We start from the raw sequence: 25,105 nt of genomic DNA on the forward strand, positions 1-25,105 counted from the left end.
GACTTCGCCGCCGTGTAACGCGGGGCACCGCCAGAGCATATGTTCGAGATTAGCGATATCTGCGCATAATGAACATGCATTAGTTGGCATAGATCTTGTGCAATAGCGCGGGGTTAGGGTACGCCCCGACTTGAAGTAGCCTAAGTGTCAGAGCCTGTGGTCTGCTTAATTTTCTGTGTGGTGGAGGGTACTGTCTCCGCCCCAGGTAACAATGTTTGGTAATTTCGTTATACGAGGTGGGCGGGTCCCGATTCTCCAAAACCTCAGCGCGCCCTCCGGTAGCTACGCGGTCTACTAGTCCTCGCGCAGCTATGTGTGCCGACTCATTGAGATTGGGCGGGGCTCCCTTGATCTGTCCCATGTGAGCTGGGAACCAGACGAGTGTGTGTGGCTCGATGTTCTTGTCCCGGAGGATCCGCAAGGCCGGTTCCGAGATGGTGCCCTTGGCAAATGCTCTAATCGCTGATCTCGAGTCGCTGTAAATCGTGGACCTCTTGTTGTCCAGCAAGGCTAACGCAATCGCAGCTTGCTCCGCTATTTCGGCTGCTGTCGTCCGGACCGTCGTCGAGTTCGTGATTATCCCCTCGTGGTTGATGCTCACTGCCACATACGCCTTCCCCTCGGGATACCGGGCCGCGTCGACGAACCAACAGTCCCCGGCCTGATCGTGAGCCCTCTCTAGAAGAACCCTTGCCCTGGCCCGTCTCCTACCCTCGTTATGCTCGGGGTGGACGTTTCGCGGGATGGGGACAACGGTGATTCGTCCTCGCTGTTCACGAGGAATGCTGCAGAAGCGAGACTCGATTTCCGTCGCTGGAGTCCCCAACTCAGATGCCATGTTTTTATACAGAGGCCTGTGCTCAGTCTCTTCGAAGCTGCCGAGCTGCCAGCACCCGCTGTTTGACCTCGAACAGTGAGTAGCATGCCAATGGCCAGCATAAATCAAGAGTGGCATTTGGATCACATGTGCTTCTTGCCATGGGGTGCTGCCACATGCCAGTGCAGAGCTCCATAGTCTGCTAACATTACACAGTGAGCCACACTCCCGCATAAAAATAACAATGGGAGAGAGCGATGGAATGTCATCATGCGCGCTCAAGGTCATGATGCACACTGATGTATCTTCTTTCCCCCGTGCCATCCCTCTCTGTGTAGCTTTCAGCGCACTCATCAGGACAAGAGAAGAGAGAAAGCGCTTAAAGTGCGCAATAAACCCCTGTAACTCCACTCTTTCTTGACAGATTCGAGAAATTATTGCGCCAATCAGTTCGTGAGGCAATACACTCCGATACTGAGGTCATTCTATGATCACTTGGAAAAGTGGTTATTGACCCTTTTAAAGGGCCCTGAAACGGTTTTTTAAAATTATGTAAGCGCTTATACCACAACTAGACTAAGTCATTCACATGATAATCTTAGCAAAGCACCTCGTTTCAACAGAACCATGGGCAAAAATTACCCTCCTCTCAAACCAGGTTCATTATCCACAAATTCTTTACAAAGCAGTTGAGGCTAAGCTGCCATCTGTGATTGCACGCTGGTGTGCAGAATGCTGTAGAGGTCATGTTGCGGGTCAGTTTGGTTGACCTTTGCACTACTAAGTGCCGCCATAAGCCCGGCTGCTCGTGTTCCTTTATCTTGTACAAGGGCTAAGGAGCCAACCAGATTTGTCACACAAGTGATATCACAAAACCATTCCACAACATCCCAAAAGCACAGGCAGCCACACTACCACTGCCAAATTGCAGCAAACTGCAATTTGGCAGTGGTATGGAATCTGTAGCAATGCACACATTTAAAACCCTATAATAAATTATACACATTATGGAGAGTGCTTAAATTGGTCTGTTAAATGATCTGAAGGACTTACGCTACTGCCTCAACAAGTTTGTTTGCAACTGTCAAAACCATTCCCTTTCAATGTGATGTGTGGGACGTCGAGTCTACCAAAAGACGAATCCTAACATAAAAACGTAACAACTGTTTATTTGATTAGCAGCAGCAGCAGCAGCAGCAGCGAGCGAGCATACCGACGTTACGCTTGCCTGGGTAGTAAAACAATAATAATCTTCCAAGCCGGGCAGCCTGTTTTTAGCCACTGCCAGTTACACATACCTCGAGTGACACTGCGGTGGCACCGTGTTTTATTAGAAATACAGTGCAGCGTGTAACCGTGTTACGTTGGGCTGGATGATAATAAGGCAGAGGCTGTGTGGAAAGAAGCGCAGAGTGTGTTGCCACAGATGCATTGGACTATTCACTAGGCCATCTTCATACTAACACATAGGCCTACTCCCATTATGAAGAGAGAGCTAGGAAATTGTAAAGGTTTTGCAATTCTTAATAAGCCTATATATTTAGCACATAGGCTTTATCCAAAATAAATGATGCCACTTTGTGAGTGACTGCTGTTGTTACTGACAATAGTGATCAGCCTCCTTTGCACCAGAAAAGATTAAATGCTCAGAAAATATGAAGCTCCTTTTTCTTTTTTTGGTATTCCTGAGGACTTTATATGGACTTGGCTATGGTGTTGTTCTGCTGAGCAAAAAGATGCCAGTTCAAATCCCTGCCATTTCAGCTAAATTAGGAATGCTTGTGCATTGGATTCAGATGCACACCATAAATCCCCTCTGGCCGAATTAATATGACTCCTCCACTACTACATCATACACAGCATAATGTACATTTCTAAAGCATCAAATTCGAGCAATTTATTTACTTTCTTATTTATTTACAATAAAGTGCTCAAAGAATAAGTTCTCAGTCTCAAGTGATTCATTGTTTTGCTTTAGACTTAAAGGGACCGACAACTGGCCAGAACGTGGGATTAGATCCTGGTATAAATGAAAAGACCGTAAAATATAGTGACCGATTCCAGCATCCTTTTCGCGTTACGAGTAGGATTTATATTTTTAAATCGTGCTGAAAAGTAACAAAAACCGGCATGTCGCGCAGCCTAGCGGAAGAGCCTTGAAGTCGATCACTTTGCTGTACGTAGTCTGATGCTGTCATGAGTGCCGTAATTAGTCCTCAAAGTTAGAGTATGTATATTATTATCCAGCCCCCCTCAATTCTGTGCTGCTTACGAGGTAAAAGAAGCTGCACAGTGAGAAGCGGCGCTGCCTTTGCGGCCGCCAGTGGACCATGTCGAGCCACTGTGCATGCGTGCGTAGTGCATGCACGTGCAGTGGCTCGTAACTCACCGCGCTCGAACACGAACCGCTCTCGCACTCACTGTTTGCAGCATATGTTGACTTGTGTGTATAATGACTTCATATTCGCCGCAGATGGAAAAATTCTTATTACAAATGTTTCGCGGCGTTTTCCACGTTACCATTCCATGATTAGGCACTCTGACCGATAAGCTTTCCACTGCGCTGAAGAAAATGGATACCATGAAAATTGGTTGTCGGTCCCTTTAAGCAGCTCCCATTGCATCTGCTTTGTTCTGGACAGGTAACAGACTACAGGAATGTGCCATGTATAAATGAACTTTCAAATTTTGATCACAACAATGGCTTCTATTTGTGTGCCTCCAGCAATGCAATGTTGCTTTGGCTTCCTCACAAACTTTGTCTAAATGGCCAAGCTTGAAGTGGGTTTTCTGTGTTCACACCAATTGCGTAGAACGCAGCATTTGCCACATTGATCATCCAGCTGAAAATTTTCGATAGGGTGATGCTTTCGAGACTACAAAATTGAGTGGTTGTGAATAGAATGGAGGTGCGGGTATCTCCAAGCATATTTTATGCTTATGGTATTAATGACTGATATTCCAGCGTGGGGCACTGGTACTGAACCTCATATGCAGCGATTTAGACCAGACTGTCTCGTTGCGATAGCAATTCATAGACACTCCAGACGCATCTTTGCTGTCGGCGTCAGCGTCTCTATGAGGTTCCGTATAAATTCCAACGGCACAATATTGCCCCGCACGTCATACATTCTACACGTGAGTGAAAGCATGCGAAGGTCATTTGACGATCGTGGCTCAAATGGAAAGGAAAGGCACTGGGCATCTTTCATCACGTCAAAGGCCCATGTGGGAGAGGGTTCTGGAGGAGGGGTTGTGTGGCTCCAGAAGAATTGCATACTTTGAATGGCCGGACGCAGTGGCGCATGCCCTACCTTGACAGGGACCAGCAGACGGCTCATACCTTTGTACGTGCTGTTTTCTCATCACTCAGTTTATGAAGAAGCGATCTGCAGCACGAAGGTCACTTCGCTTGCACCAGCGGCCACATTCCCTTACGCCATCCTTTCGTAGAGTTACGACAGATCGGATGCTAAAGAAGTTAGCTGCTAGCCTCGCTTCGTATCACATTACAATTTGTTGCTATTGCATTCACTACAGTGGACTCCCATTAAACGAAACTCGGTTAAACGGAAAACCCGCATAAACGAAACTATCTAGGCACATTTGGTTGGTCTCCTATATATTTAATGATACAAAGTTTCGGCTAATCGGAACATTTTTTTCACTTACATCGGTTAAATGAAACTAAAACGGGCAAAATCCATGAACGTCGGAAACGGCCACGGCAGTCTAGCAACCATGAAACAAGAAGCTATTATAGCCTAGCCAAGCCAAAAGCCAATCCAGCGATCGCACATGTTCGCGCGCGTCGAGTAGCGATCGAGGTCTCGTCGTAAACTTGAGATGGAAACAAAAAAACAGCAGCACAATGCACTTTCGCTCGCAACGAAAGTAAGGATCATCTAAGAACTTGACCGCAACAACCTATCGAAGACAGAAATTGCGAAGAAGTTCAATATTCCCAAGTCCACGCTGTCGAGGATACTCAAGAACAAAGGGAAGATTGAAGAAGCTGTAAAGCTTGGGAACTTCGCCACGGACAGAATGCAGATGAGAACGACAGCGTACAAAGAAATTGAAGATGTGCTTTTCCTCTGGTTCAAGCGTGCGCGCAGTGCGAACTTCCCGATCAGCGGCCCCATTTTGGAAGAGAAGGCCAAAGAGATGGCTACTCGGATGGGGATCGAGGACTTCCGGGTGAGCGATGGCTGGCTGAGCCGTTTTAAAAAGCGGCATGGTCTTGTCTTTAAGACAGTTTCTGGAGAAAGTGCGGCTGTAAACAGAGATATCTGTAGCCACTGGCAACAGGGGAGGTTGCAAGAAATTTTGGAAACCTACGAACAACGGGACGTGTTTAACATTGATGAAATGGGGTTGTTCTACAAAGCACTCCCTACTAAGACTCTTGCTTACAAGGGGGAAACCTGTGTGGGAGGAAAGCGAAGCAAAGATCGTATTACGGTGCTAGTAGGTGCCAACATGGACGGTAGCGAAAAGTTGAAGATGGTGGTTGTGGGAAAATCAAAGCACCCACGCTGCTTCAAAGGTGTGCGCATGCTGCCTGTCACGTACCACGCGAACGGGAAAGCTTGGATGACACAAGCAATCTTCGAGACATGGTTGCGCGAAGAGGATAGAAGATTTGCCCAGCAGAACAGGAAGGTTATTTTTATTGTTGATCAGTGCCCTGCTCACGGTCAAGTGGATAGACTCAAATCGATCAGCCTAGAGTTCCTGCCACCAAATGCGACCGCAATCATTCAACCGATGGACCAGGGCATAATTCAAAACTTGAAAGTTCTCTACCGCCGCCAAGTCCTCCAGCGAATGCTTCTTTGTGCAGACAACAAAAAAGATTACAACGTGGACTTGCTCTCAGCTCTTCACATTCTAACCAATGCCTGGGAATGTGTGAAAGTGTCAACTGTGCAAAGGTGCTTCCACCATGCAGGGTTCTCAATACAAGAAGTCCTTCCAGACGAGGAAGACAACATTGCTGAGGCTGAGGAGGCTGATATTCTCTTCAGTCAGGTGACACAGTCTACTTCTTTCACGCGAGAGGACTATGAAACACTTGATGCAAACGTCGCCACATGCCGCGAGGACAGCCTTGAGGAACTCATAGCTGAAGTTCAAGATGAGGACCCGTGCTCAAGTGGTGATGAGATGGTGTGTGATCCCGGGCCCATTTCAGTGCCAGACAGTGCAGCAAGAGATGCTGTCATCCTGTTGCAGCGCTACTTTGAACACGATGGTGGCACAGAGTTCCTGCCAAGCCTTTCAGCAATGCACTCCTACTTTGTGAGAAAGTGCTGGAACAAGGCCAAGCAAACCGTTATCACCTCCTTTTTTCCGAGTCAGTAATATTAGCAACATTTTTCTTTCTAATCAACTATAGTAGTATTGTATACTTCAAAATGTTTTTGTTCAGTCAGCCACAGTTGGTGCTTTTGAAATAAAGTCATATTTTATTAAATTTGTGGGCTTTGCTTAAATGAAACTTCTCATAAATGGAACAAATTTTCTTGCCCCTTCGAGTTCCGTTTAAGAGGAGTCCACTGTACTTTGCCCTTGTGGCGAAACTGTGACATTCTTTTTACTTTCGCACCCGATAATCATCGGTCAGCCAACTTCGTGCACAGAAGACTGCTGGTTCATGACATGACATCCTATGGTAAGTGATCATTGGCAGCATCTGCCACCTGTCATTCATCGTGTCTGTTCCTGCTGGCCATGGCAAGAGATGGCTGCTACGTACAAGCACTGAAAATTCTGGTGTGTAATCAAACAAGGTACGTCATGTCAGGCAGTCATGGCAGCAGCCTTGCCTTCAGGTTCCTTTGTTTATTATTTCAGTCATCCGGTAAAGTGCTCTAAAAGAACTTCATCATGGCCTAGTTGGTGCTTGCAATAAGACATAATTGCTGCTAAAGGTATAAACACAATCGAGGCAAAAAACACAAGCATGGTACACAGGTGGCGTATTTTCGTCTCTCTAGCAACAATTTTACCTCTTATTAAAAAGTGATATGTATCGAAGCAACTTACCCTGTAGACGGAGGCCTTGAGCTTTTTGTTCTGAATGTGCTTGTTGACAGTGTCTCGCCAGTTTTTTCTCACGTGCCACGTGCACAACAGTCGATGTTTTGGACGTCCCATCACCTCGCTCCAGGCATTGTAGAATGAGAGACCATCGTGTGTAATGAAAATGTCCGCTGGTATTTGCCCAGTTTTGGATCTGACTGATGCAAAAAATGTTGCCATGGCCTTCTCGTCAGTGCGGTTGGAGATGCAATATGCGACTGGAAAGCCGGCACCAAATTCATCCACGCAGAGGACTGTGACGAGCTGATAGTTGAAGGCTGCAAGTTTAAAGGGAAAGGCATGTTGTAACTAACAACCAAGACAAAAGCACAACAAGAAAATCCACGTTATGCGAAGTACTTTAGTCAAACAGACAAAATACAGTGCTTTGAAAAGGCAAAACCCAGAGAGGGCACACAAGAGTGCTGAGGTGAAAAGATGTGTATGCAGACATCACGAAGTGCAAAAGGGCAGGACTCATACTAAAGAAATAGTTGCTGTATTCCAAGCAGCAGTATGCTTTTTCATGAACACACATATACATATATGTATGCGGCTTTCAGCCCAACTACTACAGCATGAATACCCTATTCGTTACCCCTATCTTGTTTGCAAGCTCTCGTACTGTGAGAAGACAAAAATCTATCATAAAAGTCCACGCTTGCTCAATGACATTCTTATTTTACCTTAATGAGGGTCTGCACGAACATGGTTTGCTGCCCACTGATGTGCGGCCATTTCTGAAGCAGTTGTACTACTCCTTTAGCTGAGAGGTGCTTGTGGCATCGTCACCGAAAGCCTGTTGTATATTTCTAATCGTTTCTGCTGGCGTATCACCGAGCTTCTAGCAAAATTTGTTGGTATATCACTGCTCATATTGTTCTGTCATTTTGCAACTTACTGGAACCATACAAGTGCTCGCTACACATCCTCACTTATGAGCCAACTGCTAGAAACTGATAATTTCTGCCGGTGGAAAAAAAATTCAAGCGTGCACATGAATGTCCCTTCCACACCTTGTGGGGGTGCGATCAACCCCTGTAAGGTCGTTTTCGCCTCATGGCGCCCATACGTCGTAGTTAGCTTCACCACCAAGCAAAAGAGGGCGCATAGTGTGCTCGCATAGTGGCGACACCTGGCAGGAGCGAGACTACGCGGGCACACGAGGATGACCACTATTTTTTCTCTTTTTGGGGTTTGGCGCAGCCTTGGATGGACGTCTCTCATGGGAGGTCTGCGGGGACAATACTGCGGCTCATTCCCACGGGCTCCCGTGGTGAGTCTAACATTGGTAATGCCGCATTCGTGGTACATTGTACGTGTTATGTTGTTTGTGTGTTGTATTGGCATTATATTGGATTATTTGTCATGTTACTCTAGCTATTCCTTAGATTCAGCTGGCGAGCTTGCCGTTATGTAAAAGCTTTTAATAAATGCTCACGTGTCCAGCACCATGTCCGCTCGTTGTGAGAGTCGCGCTTTGTCAAGGCCCCACACTGGCACCCAACGTGGGAGGCTTTTGTTTGAGCCGGATTAGAGTAGGCCTAGGGGGAATTTCAATCACTAGCGTCAGTAACATGCTTTCCTGAGAGCAAGGCGATTGTTTGCTGTGGCGTGTTCGAACATGTCTGCATGCTAAGGGCTTTTTTATTTGCACATCGGTTCCTGTCACGTGTTTGAACTTGGCAGCTTGCTAGGAGCACAGACGGAGAACCTGTGAATAAATGTCCATGTGTTCATTGTACAACCATGTGTACTGTGTCCTTGTGTTCAGAGAGCGGCTTCTTTCGAGACCCCACAACCTCCACTTAACGAAGCCTTCCACACTTCATTTGCTTATGTGGAAAAAAAAAGGTTCAATACTTATTGAACACACCTTGTACTATGCCCTCACGTATGAAATGTCTCATATAATTGCACCAACTTTTGTGTATTTCGGTGCGAGTGGCATTCTGAAATATTTGTAGCTTATTCTAGCGATATGCATACTTACGAAAAGCAGGTATATGATTAAAAGGCGAAATCGAATAGTAGGACACTATTATTCAATATTCGAAGTTTCCGAATATTCCTACACTGTTAGAGAACACTAAATGTGTGTCACGAAACGCAACATGAAAAGAGAGCCATAGAGCCAATTTTATGGATTAGTCAGAGCTCGTAATGGCACTTTCGCAGGAATGGGAGAATAGTAAATTAGAGGTTCGAAATGAATAGTCATTTGGTCAAATAATTTTTAATTGAATAGTTTGAATAGTACATATTATCAAGATAAATGAGCATTTTTGCCATTACCTAGCTACAGCCCTGCATGAGTTAGGCCCAACCTGAAAACTCAGGCACAGCCCAGCCCGTGGGCCGGGCTGACGCTGGAGCTTTCAAAAAGTTCTTGCAAGTTCCAGCCGTCCACTAAAACGAAAGGTCGGCGCAAAGTCTCGTCAGATAGAATCACTGCAGAAAAATATTCTTTTTCTGTGGTTCCATCACGGCTCCCAGTGGTTATGTGACGTGACACGAGATGGACATGCACAGCCTGCTTTGTGTGCCAGCATTGTTAACGTGTGAGCTTTCGTCCTATTCTGCTATCTGACGCAAGAGCTAGGTGATAATGCCGCAACAGCGCTCTAATGTGCAGGAACAGTAGAGGTCCGTTAAACAGGGTGTGGGGCAAAGTATATTCACTTGATCAAATATCTGGCCTGAAAAAAAATTTGCAGTGGCTTAGCTCGGCTATGCCAGGATATACGTAGCGTTAGCAAAGGTTCAGCTGATTATTCTTAGCTTTCCAGATTGTCTAGGATTATTAGCCTTCTTCTGTTCATTCTTCGTACGCTGAACCGCTAAAGGCAACAAGGCCCAGCTCGGCAGCTCTGACCCGGAGGTACAGCTTGCGCTTCTGGGTCACGTCAGGCAGGCAGCAGTAGCCAGTGGAGCCCTGGACTTGGTTGGGGCCCCACCCATCGAGCTCACGACCCCTTATCCCAACCCTTATGAATAAAGTTGTACTACTACTACTACTTCGGGATCTGATGAGATAAGCTTCTCGGCTCTTCTGCACCGTCGAGCAGCATTTGCGCTCTCCTTCTCCATGGCATTACCCACCTGCAAACGCCAGTCAGAGGCGCTATCAAGCGACCCCAGCGCAGTGTCAGACGGCGACTGCACAGCGAAGGCGAATAGCTGCGCGCGCGCTGGCGCCACTGTGTCTATGGCTATGACGTCACTCCTCTCGAATGCGGCACAGACTAGCAGCGGAGAGCCGCGCGCGGCTGTGTCGGAGAGCACGTGAGATGCTAGCTCCGGTGAACCAGCTGTGTGAAATCACTGATCCTCGCGCATGCGCAGCACGGCTCATGACCCTCCACGCGAAATCGGCTCCGGCTAGGCAAGTGTAGCTAACGCTACAAAAGAGAAGTACGAATTCCGTGCTGGGCATAGGTCGGAAAAAAAATGTGGAGCTTACTCAGACTCACTCAAATAATGTATTTTCAGCTTAGGGCTCACTCGGACTCAGACTCACCAGAGCTTTCCTCAACCGGACTCACTTGAACTCGGACTCAGTGAAATTTTTCTCAACCGGACTCACCTGGAATCAGACTCACTACACTCCGAGTCCGAGTGAGCCTGAGTGAGTCAACTCATGAGTGGGTTTGCCGATGTATGGTGCTGGGAGATGTGCCCTTGCCTCGAACAATATGCAACCAATAGGTCAGCGTCGAAAAGCTTATTCACACCTTTGTCGCCAAACTGGAACGAACCCCGAATATAGATCGAAATCTCTTCGTTCACCTCCAGCCAGTTCTGCTACCAGTACAACATCGTTCGGAAGACATAGACAGGTACACCATTATAATAGGGTGAAAAGAGCATGGCACTAACCGTGCATAATATACACCACTGAAACCTACGAGAAACCTGCAAAAAAGGAGTTTTATAGATGATATCAAAGAGTGCCACGACATGTGAAAATGAAACGAAGGGGTGAGCTGGACAGCTATGCTCATTCTGCAGAGGCCCGTAAAGACATTCGAAATTAGCTCCAGTGGTGGAAGAACAACGAGTGCCGACGCCTTCACAACTTGCAAGGCAGATTTTGTGCACCCCTTCGGCTAGCGCTAACAGTGAGAGAAACTTTAGCGTGGCAGGCATGTGATGCACCATCGCAGGGCATGCTAAAAGTCAGAATCTCTTGACAATTTGCTTTTTTGCATGATAACATATGAGGAAATAAACTGTAAACTATGCCACAAAAATCTTATAGAGTGTAAATGCAAGCAAGGGTGTGATATATGAAAAAAATGGTATCACATATAGTCTTTCTTTTTTTCCTTTCAGCTGTCCACACGTCTTTGGAAAGGTACATGTGGTGCACGTCAGGGGCGTAGCCAAGGGGGGGTTGGGGGGGTTCAAACCCCCCTCCCCCCCCCCCCCCGAAATTTTTCAGTTTTGCTTGTGTATACAGTAGACTCTCAGTAAACGGAAATCTGTTAAACGGAACTGCTGCTCAAATGGAACCACTGAATCTGATATGATCGGTTTCGTACATGAATTCTGCACCCCTGTTCATCTCTCAGTAAACGGAACTCCTGTTAAATGGAACACATTTTCCTGGTCCCTTCAGGTTCCGTTTAACGAGAGTCTACTGTATATATACGCACACATACAATTGCACGCACGAACATACATAAAGTATGGTTGAACCCCCCCCCCCCCCCCGAAAAAAATTTCTGGCTACGCCCCTGGTGCACGTGGTTCGCTACAATTTTTATCTAGGTTAGTGTATTTACAACAAAAGTAATAAATTTGCCCTTTTCCCTTTATTTCTCTTGATGTGGCAAAGTGCTACTATGCTGAAGACAGGTGATACAAATACAGAAGGGTGTATGATTGGGTTTGTTGGTAGAGCATGCTTTAAATTGCGACAGGGAGCGCGATAAAAACAGAAAGGGAAGAAAGTGTCTTGTTCTCTGTTCCCTCTGTTTTTATTGCACTTCCTATTGAAACTGAACTTGTGCTGCAAATCACCATGCTTGCTACAATTTTTGCTACAAAACGTTCTTGATGATTCCCATTGTATTCACAGAAAAAATAATAGGTACAAATATGGCGCTGCACAACGAACGTTAATAGTACCCAGTATGTCCACTCAACTGTTTCAACCATGAGCCCCTTTTGTTCAAGGAATTACTGTAGGTATGCTTGTTGGCAAAGCATGCACCAACAAAATATGTGCTACTTAAAGAGCCTAGATTACTGGCTCGGTTATAACAAGTTATAGCAGACAATGTAGCTTAAGTCTTTGTCTACACATCTATGAAAACTTAACTTGTATTTTAAATAGTTTTAAGAGTTGTTAGAGCTCTTTGTTGACCGTTAAAAAATACAGTGATGCTATCGAGGACTTCTGATTTGGAGCAATTTTTGGAGCAGCAAAATTTCTGTTTTGGAGCACTTTGGAGCAGCAAAATTTTCATCTTGGAGCACTTTGTAGCAGATAATTTTGCATCTGGGAGCACTTTGGAGCAGCGAATTTTACATCCTGGAGTGCAATACAAAAGCATATTGCATTAACATTCAAGCACCTGAGTATTATTATGGGGCTCTTATGAAGGCTAGAAATATTTCGATTCATTGCAAATCTCATGGAAAAAATCATCCCAGCATAGGCGTGCGCACAGGGGGGGGGGGGGGGGGGCATAATCTGCCCCGTACATTGACCCTTGCGATAGCAATTACATGGACACTCTTGGCGGATTTTTGCCGTCGCCGTAATTTTCCGTATAAAGTCCAAATTAATAACATCACCACGCGCATTCTAGCCGCGGGTAAAAAGCTCGCGAGCGCTGGCGACGAACGCGGCTGAAGCGGAGATTAAACTAGCCGGCCGTCTGTCTCCGCCGCACGGACAGCGCGTGAGATAACATCTTCCCGCGTGCGCGCCTGCCGTCAACTGCTCATCAAACAGAGAGGAAACACCCCGCCAGTCTTCGTAAGGAGCATGAAGGGACGCCAGGGGAGCGGAAGGGGGGGGGGGACCGCATCGTTCGAAGGGCGCAGTCGCTTGCGCGCGCGCTATCTCGAGGCATCAGGAGACGGCTCGTAAGCTTGCTGTGCTCTCAACGTTTACTTCGTGTTTAGAGAACTCAGAGCAAGAAAACGCTTCGGTTCCTGGAGCAGCCATATTCCCTTAAGCCAGTGTTTTGTTGAGTTACGCGAGATCGAATCCAAGAGAGTTAGCTGCTAGCCTTACTTCTTTTAACAATACAATTTGTTGGTATCGCATTCATTGTTTCACCCTTAAGCGAAACTGAGTTTTTTTACCCGTCAGCTATTGACCCCCGAAAGCGAGGGGCAGACGTGTAACATGGGGTAGCCGCATCACTGTGGGCCGTCAGTGACGGGCCCGCTACTGACAGCTGCGTATTTGCGGCTGCTCCGACCAGGATATATGCTTTTATTAATGAGATGACATTTTTAAAAAGCAAGCAACAAATTCGAATTGGAACCCTAGCACGTGAGCTCGAAACGGCAGGGCCTTTTAGGGGGTATTCACCGCAGAGTGATTACAAACTCGGACGTGCTGGCGGGAGGAATTACGAAAAAGCTGTTCTGGATGAAGATCCATGGATAAAGTATATCTGAGGAAAAGTGTCAACGCGTTTCCACCGTTCGCGTGCTCCCATAAACGCGAAGCAAAGGAAAATTCGATATTGCCCCATATATCTACTGCGAGCGATCCCAGATTTCATTCCGCGATGCCCGGAAACAGAAGTGAGACATTTTAGCGGCACTGATGTAGTTATTACTGAACATTGCTTTCCTTACGTGCCGTGCGACGCTTGAATCGAGCTATCAGCAGCGTTTCTGGAACAGACGACGTTCGCCGATGAATCGCCGTCGCACTTTCTCGCTACCGATAAACCTAGACATCACGAGCCTCTGCGGAGAGCGCGTTTTGCTGTCGAGCCAACTTGCAGAACAGAAGCTACGTCGGCACCGTGCATGGCATCGTGGCTTACTCGGAACGCACGCGCGAGCGCTATTTATTCAGCTGAATAATTCTTGGTCCATGATTGTGACTTTATTGGCAGCCCCAAGATCAAGCTGCACATGTTCTGACGCGCCGGCGGTGCGATTGCCGGTGATAGACGCCCCCAAACCCGAGACTTTGGCGCAGTTTGGCGCAAATTTCGTCGATATTATCAGGATGGCGCAGTAAATACAATTTGGCGCACTTTGGCGCAGTTGGCGCAGGAGTGGAATCACTGAAAATAAGGATTAGATATTCCAATGTGACAGGACCCATTAAAATAACCCATGAAAGACAGAACAGCTAAGGGCCTCTTGTAAGCTGCTTTCCTTATGGAGCCATGTGTTCTGTGGTGAATAAATGAACGTATATCTGAAATGCTTGCCTGTTGTTCCACGGGTGCTATCCACACAGACACGGTTGGTGCCGAGCGTCCTAAGCAGCTCTAGCTGGGGTGCCGTCATTATGGCCAACATGAAATCCTGCTCTTTGAGCAGGTTTTCGGGTAGCCGGTCGAGAATGTCGGGTCTGTCTGGCTGGCCTCGATGCTTGAAAAAGAGAACTGGGTTGTCCCTCCTCGTGTGCATCCGCTCCACCCACAGCTGAACGCTAACGTGATCATTGACGTAGAGGCGCTTGCGATCATCCGTCGTGCCTTGGCACTGAGAAGTGACCTCCACGTTTAGTCCTACGTCATCCAGGACAGGATCCGACGACATGACCTCCAGCAGAATAGCTTGGGAAATGGGGGAAGAAAGAAGTGTATACTTATTACAAAAAGGAAGTCTTGCATCCATAATGGCATTAAAAGTGCTACAAGACGTAGTTAATATATTTTGCCGCCTTGAGACCCCTCACCAGCAGCAGAGACATTTGGGTGAGTTGATAAGGTTAAGCATTAGAATAAGGAGGAACGTGAAATCATGGAAGCGTTTCATATCCACAACGCTTGCGATATGTGCACCAGTGTCTCATCTTTCTCTCACAGAAAGAGGTGTCTTTTTTTAGTGCCATTAGTAATCCACCCTTAGAACCTACGGCTATATCTGTTTTTGGTTAGCGCAGAGTTCGTGGTTGACGTAGTCCTCGTCAGTTAGAGTACCACCTCAATTCTCGCAATGCATGGTTGGCTCTGTACTTTTCTAGTGATGTGGCTTTCCTTTCAATAAAATTTCACTTGTGAGTGAGTATGCAGTTACCCTTGTCTGTTCTTTCTTCAGTCTCTGTTAGTGTTCGGGTGCCAATTTATCACAGCATGGAACCTCTTGCCTGGCTTGGCTATGGCAAACGAATGAGCCCAATGTGTACACCAGGTGGTGACAACTTTGTTGTCGAAATGTTTCACCTATGATTTGAGACTAATTCAACCAGAAGCTTGCATGCCATCCTTCAGAATGCAGCCTGCAAGTCCCTGTTGCACTTTTACAGACTGAGACCACTACTTGGCATCGATGCCTTTTCTGATGCTAATGTTTTTCCACACTTCATCGGAAATTAGAGCAATGGCCCGAACACATTACCAATGAGATATGCTAGTCGTGAGCAGTAGATGACAAAGAGAAAAATAGGCCTGAGCTGAAGGCATTGTTTTGAAATAGCAGCACGGTGTGCCATGAAGGGAGCAAACCTACTGCCAACAGTACATCACACAGAGAATGTAAAAGGTAAGAAAAAAATCAAGAAAATGAGGATTGTGAGTCAGCACGTTGCAGGATTTTGGCTTTCAAATCAAAGGAACGCCACTTGTCTGCACTGGTTGAGGCATCGAGAAAGACCTCTTGCTTTGAAGAAAGATAGTTTCCCTTGCAACGTCGGCCCCCCAAATTTGATTTCGTTGTAGCCGACTGCAGCAGTTTACAGCTGCAAACAATGACGAATAATCTTAGTGGGCGGTCTGGTAAAAGGGGCCTTTTAAACATCCCCTCTCTAGAGGATACCACTTGAAATTTCAGTTATACTCTTGGTCATGCAAAGTGCCAGCCAGAGAGCTTTATACCATCGAATGCCTTTTCGTAGTCTATGAAAGCCATATAAAGAGGTTTGTTGTACTCGGCAGGCATCTTGATTACCTGATTGATCATGTGGCTGTGATCCATTGTACAGAATTGTAAGAAAATTTCAAGCTGACTAAAATAAAAGGAACTGAATCATCATGTTGCCATACAGGCTTTAATTTGAAATTTTGGCCATTTTCACACGCTGGAGCAGTTTGATACTGTGTGGTCATATGTGGCCATGCGAAGTGCTCGATTGTTTATGACACAAAAACCCACTAAAGGAACCTTCCAAGCATGAGGACACATTCAGGAAATCTTTTATAACTCGAATAAAAATATACATTTTAGTCTAGCTTACAGTGAAGTGTTCTATAATGCATAAACACTTTAATTTCCTTAAAAATTTTTAATGTGCATGTCACGCCCACACTAAAAACCTGACTTCAGCTAACCGTAACAAGACTATTTTCGGTTATTCCATAGCAGTCGCCCTGATCTGTGTGATGAACCAAGACAAACATCCAAAAACCCTGGGAGCATAATGATGGCATAAAAACAAAGACGCGCTCTTCTGATAGGTATGCCTTCTATATATTGTAGCCACATCGAAAGTTGTCCTGGGATTTTATTTTTGGATAGGCTTAATGCTAGTTCTACTACACAAAAAGTGCACGAAATTTCCCTTCTAAATATTAAAAAATAGCGTACGCTTGTTGGCATATGAAAGAGCTGCAAAAGAAAAAATATATCGGTTGTTGAAAAATTAGGAGAAAAGATGCAAGACATTTGCAGTGCTTGCACAATATACTCGGGACAGCTAAAGTTTCTCAAATACGTAACTTGTTTCCTTTGAATTTTTATTTTCACCTGACTTTGGCCATTGGGCACCTAATCTTCCTTGTTTTTTTTTAATCTTGGCTTGTAGGCCTTCCCTTGAGGCCTCCACAGTAAGCAGCTGTTGATTAGTTAGACAACTTTTGATTGTGTAAAGGCCATGTTCTAAGGCAACTTGTTTTTAACATATCAGGCATGTATTTGAAAGCTTGCTGAAATTACAGAGTACAATGTTCAGCAAACTTGACAGTCACAAGCTCGACATAGATAGGTGTCATTTGCTGCCCTGTACCTAGATAATTACACCATCAACGCACTCACTCAGGGCTTCAGAACATTTTAGACAAAGTCTACCGCGAATATTTCCTTCCAGTGCCACCCCCCTCTCGCCCATACCTGGACACTGGAATACTCCTCATTAACTATTAAGTTTCTATTGTAGCAGTGTTGCCAATTCGTAAAAGCAAAAAAGAGCAAAGAAATTAGAAAAACTAGCCAAAAAGTAGCAAACTTGAGCCAAGGGCAGTAAAAGTAGCCAAAAGTAGCCACGTGTGTGTGAAAACAACTGCTACGTTTTTACTTAAATAACTAAATGCAAGTGCCTTTTGGTGGAAATGTGAATGAGTACAGCAAGAACCCTTAAAGGGGTCATTATTGCTGAGATTAAAGCATAAATTGTTCACTTCAGCAATCATTTTGTGCAGGATGACGAAGTTTCCTGTGCTACTGCAAAAATGACACTCTCTTCATGCGTATTGCGTAACTTTTTATAAAAGGACTAGAAGTACCAGCCTTGTGAAAACAATAAAAATTAGTGCTGCATGAGTGTGCTCAAAATCACAGTTGCTGTTACTGAAGCATAAATTGCAGTCACATTCACAATTGTTTCTCGAGTGATGACGAAGTCTGTATAGTTAAATTTCCTAGTTGCAGTCCACACCTAATTCTAAGAAATAACACCGGATATTCATCGGACATCCGATTTCCAACGTAGATGACTGCAGAGCTTCCTGGATGCGGAGTGCTTTCAATTGTCATGTACACTTCCAATTACAGTTTGAAGTCGTGTTCAGCAATAGGTTGTCGGAAAAATGAGGCCCCATGCAACAGTGCCAAAGTTTTCTTCCGAGTCTCAGCCACAAGTTCAAAAGTCATTTCTTTTGCGTTATGCAAGTGTCGAATTCAATTTTGGGAGCTGGAAAGATGCCTTGTCCCTTTGTTTACCACATAATTGAAAGCCAGCTTCTACGATGCCGTGAGATATTGATAATTTGGTTGAAATTGAGTGAACAAGAAAGTAGCCAAAAAGAAGACAAGCAGCCAAGACGTTTTTCCGGCCACCACCGGCCTAAAAAAGTAGCCAAACCTGGCAACCCTATACTGCAGGCCTTAAAACAAACCTGCCGCTATACCTTATATGCAACGATTTCCAGTAAAGTTGCGTTTCCTTTGTCTTACACTATGAACTTCTGCACACTGTAGCTACTAGCGAAAACCGTAGAATACCAAGACAACAATTAAATGGCAATGCAATATTTCTTCAACAAGCAAGAAGACCCCGGAGCAGCATGTTTCAAACCCTGCATACCTATGTGAAGGCTTGTCTATCATGAATGGAAACATGTGGTAAATGCTTCTGAACCCTTATTACGTGCTCAAGTTTTGCAGTAACCTAAAAAAAAAACTAGAAGATAGTATTGAATTCGAGCATTTTTGTTATACATGAAATACTGCCCTTTAAAGGGACCCTGCCATAATTTCGATGAGTTGGTACAAATGCAATGAGCCTGTAGCGCAGGTCTTTCGGACCATTAGCAGACCGATTTAAGCCCTCTACGTAACATAATTCATGATAAGGTTTATGAGATGCACATAACTACAGACTGCAGCTCGTACATTAGAATGAGTGAAGTGCTGTTCCTGCGTCTGCAAAGAAAATAAGAGGTGAATTCCTACCCGGTCCTCTTTTAGTCTTCAACTGACCAGGATGTAGTTCAAGGTCGTGGCCCCTGTGCTTGCTTTGGAAAAGCACATTTACCCCTGCGCCGGTACTAGTGACAGTCATCGCAGCAAAACACCTTCTGCCACACTTCAGGCTTGGTGGGTGTTTTCTTGTACCTGTGAGTGCAGAATATAGAACTAGTTATTAACTTGATTCTTCACTACACAAGTCTGAGTTTAAGAAATCTGCAGCACTGGACCAACAGCAACCACTGGAAGGTCTCAGCAAAAAAAAAAGTGTACGTGCTTGCAGCGTCCTAAGCACACCTGACATATTGAAGTGAGGAAGATTAATTGATTACAATTACTTTCATGAAAAATTGAATCGATTACAACTACCACTTACTGTCCTATGGAAGTAATCCATTACTACTTCCTTGTCACTTTAAAGTGTAGGCCATCAAATAAGTGCCTACACTTTGATCACCAGTTGCGCGTTTCTTCATAGGAGACGTAAGATAAACCTAACTGACCATTTAAGGCACCAGAATGAAAGTGAGAATCATGGAAAGATCTCAACACATGCCTGCCAGACCCTTTAAAGAACAGGGGCAAGCATTCAAAGGTTGACGTCTCACCAGCTGCGTGATTTTCTATGGCAACTTTGGTGCATAGGTCTACAGGCTGCCGCACTCTGGCAACCAACTCAGCTTCTAGTGCAAACATGAATTTGTGTGACAGGGGAGGTATGAACTCTCTTAACAGTGAACAACCAAGGCTGCAGAGGTGCCTATGTGACAGGAATTCTAGATGAGCGCTAATCAAAACTTATAGCTTCACTTTTGCACAGTCGACTTGAGCCGAGTGAAAGCGGTTCTGCCTTTGGTGCCGATTCTTCACTCAGTGAAGTCACATATAATTAAAACTCGATCTAACGAAACCAGATTTTATGAATTTTCAAATATAACAAAGAAATTTCCATTCCTCAGAAGGTACCCAGACAGTTCAATTAACTCAAATTACTGCAGCACACATTAAAGCACAAGGACAGATACGGCATTGCACTTCAGCTTTACTCGCCTTTAGCATTCTTTAAAACGTGACACTCACGTATGCTGTACCAAGTCACGGTGCAGCCACGAATGCCTTCGGTGCACTTACTACATGCAGTGCAGTCTGGTATGGAAACACTACAGGAGTGATACGTGTGACTTAGCAGCATAAGACATTCAAAAGTGTAAGATGGACAGCCTCTAAATGACTGCATATGAAATTACAGCCACTTTGCAGCAGCTGCCAGTGAAAAACTTGAAATTTTTGTGAAATTGAATTCCTTTGACATGTCCCAATAGGTTACTCCACATGCTAAGAACGTGATATGAGCAAAAGGAGATACCGTATTTACTCGAATGTAACGTGTTTTTTTCCAGATTTTTGCTACCTGAAGTCAACCCTCGTGTTACAACTGAATACCAAAATTACCGAAATTAAAGTTGTCTAAGAAGTGCAATGATGCACACAATTCTTTAATTTTTGTTTTATTTTTTTCTTCCTGGACGCAGTAAAAAATCACCCCTCACGTTACAATCGTGGTCGTGTTACAACCGAGTAAATATGGCAAAATATGCTATTTATGACATAGTATTGTGGTATTAGCAGTGTCCAGCCATACTTGCAAATAGGTCTTTTGGTCAGTAAACAAGATGCATTACTGTGGCAGAGGTACCGCACAAGTAAATGCAAGCAAACAGATAAAGACAGGTGAACTATCAGTGGAGAGAAGTAAAATTGGTAGCAAAATGGCATAATTGGAAAAAAAAGATAGGCCATCACTGGCCACTGCACCATACCTCGTGGGGTATGCTTTCCAGAACGATGGCAGGCGAAGTATGCTGTCCTTTTTCCCTCTGGGTTTCCTTTTCTTGCACTTGTTGTGACGATATAGCGGATCCCGGTATCTTTCTCCACTTTGTCTTTCCACAACTTGAAAGCTAGTCAGAAAGCTGCAAATTAATGAGGCATCAATCTGTCTACTGTGCACAATGAATTAGGACTGCGACAACTTTCCAAGCTGATGCAATAGGGACGTTAGAATATAAAAGTTTTGATACAAACATTGAACGACAAACATACATAACTGAACATGAAATAATGACTTACTGGTGCATTTATTAACACAGTTCTTTATGTTAAATGTTGGAACATCACATTTATGTCCCCAACTTGACATGAAGACTAGACTTGCAAAGCAATGAAATAATTGGCAATATTTATTTGACTTTTGCACATTCTAAGATTGAGTAGTTTACAATGCTTGGTCTCAGGACCCCGTGAATTACTATAAAACATGAAATATGCTCATGAACTTGACAGCATTTGACTCAGTGTCAGTTTTTAGTACATTAATTAATTGTCGCCAAATGGTAAACTCGGGAACATGAGTAGCTCTCCAAAATGATAAATGTGCGAGGCGAACTGGTGCGTAATGGAAATCGATTGAATGGTTATGTACTGTTTGATGTAGCCATTGCTTAGAAAAGAGCCACGCTAGCACAGTGCCTTTCCTTTTTCTCACGTTTTGCGTAATGTGCACAAAGACTGCATGCAGCATAACATACTACGTTGCAAGCCCGTTGTAGAATTTATCTTTGTCAGTGACTCACTCACTACTCATTTGAGAGAATGTAACCACAGAAACTAAACATGGTCTTGAAATTGGGAGAAAGCACACTTCATTGCTTGGAAAAAAAGATACTCCAGGCATGCACAGAGCATGCAGCACATTCACAGCATAAACTGGAGGAGTGGCTCGTTAATGCATTTAGCTGTTGATACTGACTAAATTACGAGGGCGGTCCGATAAGTACTTAGCCTTCAAAAGAAAAAACGAAAGTTTTGGAATGGTGTCGATTTATTTCTCAACATAGTCCCCTTTCAACTCTATACACTTGACCCAGCGATCCTCCAACATTTTGATCCCGTCAGAAAAATACGTTTTCTCCTGAGCTGCAAAGTAGGCTTCTGTGGCGGCGATAACTTCTTCATTCGACTCAAATTTTTGTCCGGCGAGTTAATTTTTCAGGTTGGGAAACAAGAAGAAATCACTCGGAGCCAAATCTGGAGAATACGCTGGATGGGGCACCACTTCGTAGCCCAGTTCGACCAACTTTGCCGTGGCGACGGCGCTGGTGTGAGCTGGCGCGTTGTCATGGTGGAAGAGCACCTTTTTCTTCACCAAATGTGGCCGTTTTTTTCTGCAATTCGACGTCAAATCGGCCCAGTAATTCGGCGTAGTAGGGTCCTGTCACCGTTTTGCCCTTCTCAAGGTAGTCGACGAAGATCACACCTTGAGAATCCCAGAAAATGGTGGCCATCACCTTTCCGGCCGATGCGACAGTCTTCGCCTTCTTCGTAGCAGGTTCTCCGGGTGCAGTCCACTGTTTCAACTGTTCTTTGGTCTCTGGTGTGTACCAGTGGATCCATGTTTCGTCGACGGTCACAAAACGACGCAGGAACTGCTTCGGATTACGCTTAAACAGCTTCAAACACTGCTCTGAAGTGGTCTCACGGACGCGCTTGTTGTCCGGAGTGAGCAAACGTGGCACCCATCGCGCCGACAGCTTTCTCATGCCCAAATTTTCATGAAGGATATGACCCACGCGGTCTTTTGAGATGCCTACTGTCTCAGCTATCTCGCACACCTTCAGTCGGCGGTCTGCCAATACGAGGTCGTGGATTTTTGCCACGTTATCGGACGTGGTAGCCGTTTGCGGGGCCCCTGGGCGAGGCTCATCAAAAACCGACGTGCGACCATGTTTAAACTCGTTGAACCAATTTTTGACGGTTGCCATCGAAGGAGAAGACTCACCGTAGACGGCATCCAGTCGCTCTTTGATCTCGCTGCGCGAATTCCCTTCCAAAAACAAGAATCGAATCACCGACCGATATTGCTCTTTTTCCATTTTTAACGAAGACACGAAAATCACCTGCTTCCTGAAGCGGCCAAAACAAAACCGCGAGCCCGATTCGACTGCACCTTCGCATGTGTCCCTCTAAGAGAACGTACTCAACGTCGGTATATGTCTCATGGGATAGCGTCGCCCTCTCGCGGTGAGGCTAAGTACTTATCGGACCGCCCTCGTAAACACACCACAGACTAGCGGTTGTCCTGTCTCGTTCTTTGTAGTCTGTAGCATGTGTTCGCTAGTATTATAGATTCATGAAGGCGTGCCTTGTATGAGCCTGTTGTCAACATTCTCAGGGCACCTACTGCAAGTACCATTGTGAAGTACCCACTAAGCCATAATTCATCATCATCCAGTTTTCTTGTCGTGACGTCAGTCCTTTCCTAGGTTTTACTAATCGACAAAATAATAAATCGCATGTGTCGTTCTGAAGGACAACTGAATGGAAGCGATGAGCACTAGATATGCACAAACCTGCGAAATACTTTTTCTTCTGAACGGTATGCAGTGTGGCAAGGACTGTAATACTATTCTACACCGATGTACGGTGAAAATAATGTAAAGAGACAGCCAGTGATAGTGCAAGGATGAGTGTGCAGAGAAAAGGTGACAACACCGTAGTGCAAACAGACCCAATACAGTCTATGGGTACACTAGAAAGGCTTGAGCTCCAGGATCAGGTGATGGTATACAGCTAGCAAAAGGTTTTTATTTCTCTCTTCATAATTCTCAGCGCTTGCAACAATTTCATCACATTCACTATACATGGCAGGCCCACCAATCATTTTCTTAGTGATGCACATAAGGTATAGTCAGTTACATGCTAAGAAAAAATGTGTCACCCACAGATGTGCGGTGTGCCTGCCCTTCACTTGTCAAAGACAGTCGTACTCGCTGCCTTCTGCTCGAACCGTAAGTGCTTTGCCTCGGCTAATGTAAGTACCATGCGTATTAAGAGTTAAGAGCTCGTCATTACTATCTAAAACACGTTTGGCTAAGCAGCGATGACAGAATAGCTGACGAAACTTCCCAGGACGTTCAATTGTCCTACTTATAACCAGTGACAAAAACGTGTCTTAATGGAAAAGTCGACTATCTGAAACACTCCAGAAGTGCCTGACATCAGGAAGATGAGTAAGCATTTATGCAAATTTCCCGTGGGTGGGTCAGTGATGGCTGTGAGCGGAGTTGATACTTTTTTTCGTAGATTGTAACCGACTGTAGTTCTTAAAACAAAGCATGGCGCGCATTTTGTTTTAAAATTCATGAGTTACATTTTTAGGAGTTCAATCTTTAATTCACATCGAGATTTAGAAATAATACATTCACACTTGCGCGCAGTGCAGCCCTTGCGGCAATGAGTGAAATCAAATGGCAGAAACAATCTTTCATTCCACGACAGCGCACACGTGCTTTTGTACCCGTGCGCGTTTAGAAAAGATTTATCCATGTTCTACGGTCTAAGTGCGGAATACATGACACGTACGGTGCACTGCTAATAGCGATTACGTCCGATCGCGATCATATTTGTCAACAGCGATTGGCTTCCTTCTGCAGCTTGCGTAAAGGAGCCAATCACAGTGCAGAAATTTGAGCCCAGGCCCCATCACATTCAAAAGTGAACGTTTGACACCACTATCGCAAACGGGAACCAACACTGCCAAACGGGCGTCACCAGTATATTTCTTCGCCATTTTCTCCTAATCGATGTTACGGCGCCGTACGTTCGTGTTGAACTGCCCTGGCTTAAATATCGCTGAAGCAGTTTCACGCACACAACTTCACCGCCGCACACCTTTGCGATGCGGTGAAGCATACAGTGTATTCCTGTTCAAGAACGTGGAGTTTGCGCAAATGTAAACAACGTAAACTTTCATGGTCCATCTCAAGTTCTTGCATGTAGTTACTAGCGCCCAAAGGCTCTAAAGAAGCACGTGCTGTATTTGTGCTGCATCAAGCATGGCTTTTGGCAGCCGACAGATTAGCTACCACAAAAAAATTCGGCAGATCCCACGTACCATGGCAGTCGATGTTATGCAAAGCATGCGGCGGGTAGGTGACTGTGGCGTAATTTTTTTTACTGAGCGAAACATTACGAAATGATGCTAAAGATTTGTATAAATTTTATACGCGCACATATATGTTGAAGAGCCGCATATGTGTTATAAACCAGTTGTTTACAGTTGGGTAACGCTGCCACTGGCAACGTGGGTATTACGAACACCAGAAGCGGTAAGCTGATATGTAGTGCTTATACTTGTCCGTTATCGTGGAGAAAGCACGCACGTTTCACGGACCCATGTGCATGTGTGGAAGGGGTTCCTAACAGTTCTTGAACAAGGTCATCATCACCGTGATCAGTGAGCACCAGACGCTGGTCATGCCTTGATACCGGATCCGGTCGCGATCGCGGTGGCGAGGGGTCCATGTGTAG

General features: G+C 45.1%; 2 protein-coding genes across 4 annotated transcripts in view; one reads left to right on the top strand and one right to left on the bottom strand.

Moving 5' to 3' along the window:
- Window positions 1–25,105, bottom strand: part of LOC119390894 (uncharacterized) — a 43,355-nt gene that overhangs the window by 16,477 nt on the left and 1,773 nt on the right. Inside the window, exons 2-5 of one of the 3 annotated variants that reach the window (XM_037658600.2) lie at window positions 20,557–20,697; window positions 18,722–18,883; window positions 14,320–14,670; window positions 6,869–7,182 (exon numbers count right to left, since the gene is read on the bottom strand). In XM_037658600.2, coding sequence (XP_037514528.1) covers window positions 6,869–7,182; window positions 14,320–14,670; window positions 18,722–18,883; window positions 20,557–20,697 — 968 coding nt within the window. Of the gene's footprint in view, window positions 1–6,868; window positions 7,183–14,319; window positions 14,671–18,721; window positions 18,884–20,556; window positions 20,710–25,105 lie in introns of all 3 variants that reach the window. The other 2 variants (XM_037658602.2, XM_037658601.2) reach the window with 2 other exon arrangements.
- On the top strand, window positions 4,617–6,296 carry LOC125758143 (tigger transposable element-derived protein 4-like). Its single transcript, XM_049414972.1, has one exon. The coding sequence runs from the start codon at window positions 4,865–4,867 to the stop codon at window positions 6,182–6,184; it is 1,320 nt and encodes a 439-aa protein (XP_049270929.1). The 5' UTR covers window positions 4,617–4,864; the 3' UTR covers window positions 6,185–6,296.

Source organism: Rhipicephalus sanguineus, chromosome 4, assembly GCF_013339695.2.
Source record: "Rhipicephalus sanguineus isolate Rsan-2018 chromosome 4, BIME_Rsan_1.4, whole genome shotgun sequence".
Taxonomy (NCBI): domain Eukaryota; kingdom Metazoa; phylum Arthropoda; class Arachnida; order Ixodida; family Ixodidae; genus Rhipicephalus; species Rhipicephalus sanguineus.

Bases quoted from the DNA above. Each gene is read 5' to 3' on its own strand.
- LOC125758143 (XM_049414972.1), top strand. From the start codon at position 4,865: ATGCAGATGAGAACGACAGCGTACAAAGAAATTGAAGATGTGCTTTTC.